The 4,648-nt window shown below is 31.8% G+C and overlaps 1 protein-coding gene across 1 annotated transcript; it reads right to left on the bottom strand.

Moving 5' to 3' along the window:
- Positions 1-450: 450 nt before the first annotated feature.
- On the bottom strand, positions 451-2,583 carry LOC107471030 (protein Asterix). Its single transcript, XM_016090475.3, has 2 exons — positions 2,280-2,583; positions 451-892 (listed from the first exon to the last, which is right to left on the bottom strand). Exons 1-2 carry the CDS (start codon positions 2,522-2,524, stop codon positions 829-831), a joined length of 309 nt encoding a protein of 102 aa, XP_015945961.1. The 5' UTR covers positions 2,525-2,583; the 3' UTR covers positions 451-828.
- Between the last annotated feature and the right edge of the window lie 2,065 nt (positions 2,584-4,648).

The raw sequence follows: 4,648 nt of genomic DNA, 5'->3' as shown, positions 1-4,648 counted from the left end.
ATTCCGAACACTCAGCTTCGCAGTTTACACTTTACACTTGTTTCAACTTCACACCTCGAAAACCCGCCGGAAAAAAATTTAAAAAAATTCGACCAAAATCACTTTGCATGCATATTAATTTCAAGAAAAAATGATTACTCATTTTTTGAGACGCCATACTGTGATTCATTCAATCCAACAACGAAAAAACTATTATGCCTAAGATAACTCATTTATTAAATAAATTTGGAGAATAGCTAAATCATGCGGCTATCTTAAGATTCCTAAACGCATCTCCAATGCTAGTTCTAATTTCAATTTCATTTTGAGTTTTATAAGATGACACAAACATTTGTAGGACTATATATCATAATAACAATTTAAAATTAAAATAAAATTTGCTCCCCTAATACTTAGTATTAATTCAATTAGAATTTTATATTATTTTTAATTATTTTATCAACATAAGTATACGAATAACAAAATTTTATTAGTTCTCTATTAAGGTGATACTTTATCTCTAAAGTGATACTAGTTTCATTTCATCAATCAACTCCAATTAATCAACTCCAATGCAGATTTTAATTCTAAGTCAATTCACTTTTTGAAAGTATCAAAACTAATATTCTAAAAACAAACTATTGAAAATGCTCTAATATATATTTTACTGCTCAATGCTAAAAACACCAAAATTTAGAAATACACTAGTCTTGAGTCTTCTCAAGCATATTCAATATAGCAAATTGAAAAGCTACCGGAAACGGGAAATGACTAAACTTCTTCGATGTTTGTTGGTTAATACCTGACAACACCTGAGGAAAGGATCATTTCTACCTCAAACTTGCGATCTCAACTTTGCTTGCTGGGTCTGGGAGGTCCAAAATAATTTGTTAACAATCCCATTAACGAAAACCTGGAGTTTAGATTAACATCTAGTCAGCACTTTCGACAGTGAAGAATAAAATAGCAAAGAATTTATAATATGCAGAAATTCACGCCAATAACCAATTATATGACGGTTCATGTTTACATAAGGATGAAAAAAATGAAGGAAAAATAAAATAAATGAGGAAAATACTGGTCAAAGATTATAGTAACGTGAAATATTAATATTACTTCTGTAGCACTAATTATTTTCTATGGGTGTGGGACTGGAATGAGATTTATGTAGGTATTTAGCGGAACTAACACATTTTCTCTCCCATATTAAATTTAGAGAAAGTCTGAATTAATTTAGTGTGTAGCACAAGCAGCATTTTTCATCAGTGAGCATATCTACTAGACCTTAAGATGCCATTCTACGACTACACATGTAAGACATCAAGACAAAACAAAATTATTTCTCCACGACGAGATGAGTTACCAACTCTAATTAATTAATTTATTTCACTATTGAAATATAACTTGTAAACTATGTTCAATACTTTTCTCCAATGGCATATGAACTATAAACCTAGATTATTACTAACCTACAGGACCTTAACATGTCAACAGGATCCATCATGCAGGCTCGCATCACACTTATGTCTTTCTAAGGGGAGAAACCTAAGTCTGGTTGATTAATCGCATCTCCAGACCAGAGCAAGATTAATAGGGCAGTTAACTCTTAAGAATCCGTTTTGATTGAAGAAGATTTGTTCTCAGATGATGAGGTGATGACCTAGATTTCCATCAATTTAAACATGATTGCAGTGGTAGTGTAAGGTTTTGGACAGTTGATCTCTATCTCTGGCTTTTGTCCTCTGTTTACTGACAGACACTTGAAGTGTAATTATGTCATGTATATATCATAAGCTAAGTTGAGAACAAATCCAAGAGCTTTTATAATCAATGCTTCACATGCTATACAACGAAGGATTTGAATTGGAAGAAGACTACATGACTCAAGTTTGCAGAACAAATATTCAGCTGAATCTGACAGACAGTATCAACCCTGATTGTGATCCATACAAACATAAAGGCTAATAATTGTTATCTACTACCAATTCTAATCCAACTAAGTTCATTAAGCTATTGAAGTAAGCTTTCAAGTCCGATCCTTTCATTTTTCCTATAATTTTAATTTTTCAAGAAATATTAATTTCCCTAATTTCATATATTTCATAAACTACGATAAAATTTCTGGAATATGCACTAGCTTCAACTCCAAAACAGAACTAACATTCTTAGGTTATTGCTCTATTAACGACGCAATTAACCAGATGCGTGCATACATAGATCTGAAAGTACAAATTCAAATTCAAATTCAAATTCAAGTTCAAATTAAAGTTCAAATGGATGAGAAGGAGAAGGAAACTGACATCATAGCCATCATGACTTGCTTGAGATCGTTCTCGACGTTCCTCATGTTGACGACGGATTGGGCGCAGAATATGAGAGCGAGCCATGAGCCTAGCTTGTACCTGAACATGACGCCGGCGACGCCGAATATGACGGCGATGAAGCCGGCATAGTCTATCGGAAGGTCTTGCGGCGCCACCGCCGGCGCCACATATGGCCGAGCCGCCGCTGGCATACGCGGATCGTTCCCGTGAGACGACGACATCTCTGATCTCCGATCTCTCGCTCTGATTGGTTCTGACTTTCTTTAATCTGTTTATGACTTTATGCCTTCACTTATACATTGTTTTCTTTTACGGAAAATTACTTAAACGACCTTATAGAGATTTAATTATTGAATGAGATTTTTTTTATCAAAATTAATTAATTATTTAAAAAGAAAGATTAATTTTTTATTAAAACGACAAATATCTTTTTAAATTTTATAAAAAATATTAATTGAATTTCTTCTTTCCTTCTTTCATTTTTTTTCTAACAATGTTCGAGCATTTCACTTCTTATTAAACTACTTTTCTACTTTTATTTCATAACAATAATAAAGAAGTTTTGTAAACCATAAATTCAGCCCAACAAAATATATAAATTTAATTATAATTTTAGTCTTTATTATATTATATTTATTTTATCTTTAGTTGTTTTTATCTTATCTTTATTTGTTTTTATCTTTTATAAGACAATACTCTCTATATATTTAGTTTTACCCTCATAGTTTACAACACACTTCAATACAATTCAATCAATCAATAATCAATAAAAGTTCTTTTCTTTACTTTTCTTATTCTTTCACAATTTTATCATGGTATCAGAACTCCTCTTGAGCTTTTGTCAAAGTCCAACTACTCGTTATCTTTGTTCTTTCGATACTTTTTCTACTATTAACAATTCTTCAAATCGAGATTCATTATTAAATACTTGGATCATTAATTCTGGTGCCACAGATCACATTGCATCAAATTTGTCTTGGTTTATTTCTTACACACAAATTTCTCCTATTATTGTTCATTTACCAAATGGTTCTCGAACTACTGTTTCTTATAAAGGCATCGTTCAATTTTCACCATCTTTAGTTCTTCATGATGTTCTTTATTTACCTTATTTCAACTTTAATATTATCTCTGTTTTAAAAATTACTTCAACACTCATATGTAAACTCACTTTTTCATCTTCTTCTTGCAGAACAACAATTTGGGGACGATTGATTTGGTCAGAATGAGAGAGGGATTATATGTTTTTGAACCCAATTTCGGTAAAAATTCATCCACTACACACTCCATAAATTCTATCCAATCTCCACCCATTACACTTTGATATTTGGGTCCGTTTCGACAAAATTATATTCATAATCATAAATATTTTTTTACTATTGTTGATGATTTTAACCGCTTTACATGGGTTACTTTATTAAAATCAAAAGGAGAAGTACAAAATCAAATAAAAAATTTTATTACTTTAATTGAAACACAATTCAACTCCAAAGTCAAAACTATTCGTTCCGATAATGGACCAAAATTTATTTTACCTGATTTTTATGCTTCAAAAGGTTGAAACTCCTCAACAAAATGGAAGGGTAGAACGCAAACATCAACATATTTTGAATAGAGCAATGCTAGGGGCCAGCAACTTTGGTATTTTGTAACCATCAATTTGTCATCAATAGTATTTTTAATGGTGTGAGATTACATCCAATGATGAGAAATTACTCACTTTTCTTTTGATGGTTAAGTGCTGGCCAGAAAACACAAAAGTTGCTGGCCCCTTGACTTTTCCTTTTGAATATAGCTCAAGCTCCGCCGCACGCATTTTTTGAAGATTGCTGCTCAAGCATATCCTTTTATATTTTTGCCACCGGCAGCTCAAGCTCCGCCGCACGCATCTTCCTCCGCGTCACTACGTCACGTCAGACGCGTTTTCCTCAACAATTTCATCAGAACTTATCCAAGCTGTGGATTATTGACATCTTCCATCCACCAGCTTGCGGGGGCGTATTAAACTAATCTTCTACCTTAGCCCATGACAACAATAAAGAAGTCTCATGGCCCACAAATTCAGTCCAACAAAATACATAAATTCAATTACAATTTTAATCTTTATTATCTTATCTTTATCTTATCTTTAGTTGTTCTTCTATATATTTAGTTTTACCCTCATAATTTACAACACACTTCAGTACAATTCAATTCAATTCAATCAATCAACAATCAATAAAAATTTTTTTCTTTACTTTTCCTATTCTTTCACAATTTTATTACCCATTACTTTCAAAAAATTAATATATAAAAAAGAATTCCAATAAACAAGTTGTAACAATTGTATATAGAATTATAGATAC

Source organism: Arachis duranensis, chromosome 10 (assembly GCF_000817695.3).
Source record: "Arachis duranensis cultivar V14167 chromosome 10, aradu.V14167.gnm2.J7QH, whole genome shotgun sequence".
NCBI lineage: Eukaryota > Viridiplantae > Streptophyta > Magnoliopsida > Fabales > Fabaceae > Arachis > Arachis duranensis.
Note: the sequence above shows the minus strand (reverse complement) of the source record. Positions and strands in the feature narration are given on the sequence as shown.

Coding starts and splice junctions, on each gene's coding strand:
- LOC107471030 (XM_016090475.3), bottom strand. CDS start 2,524: ATGTCGTCGTCTCACGGGAACGATCCGCGTATGCCAGCGGCGGCTCGG. Junction 893..2,279: donor CAAGTCATGATGGCTATGAT/GTCAGTTTCCTT, acceptor TCTAAACTCCAG/GTTTTCGTTAATGGGATTGT.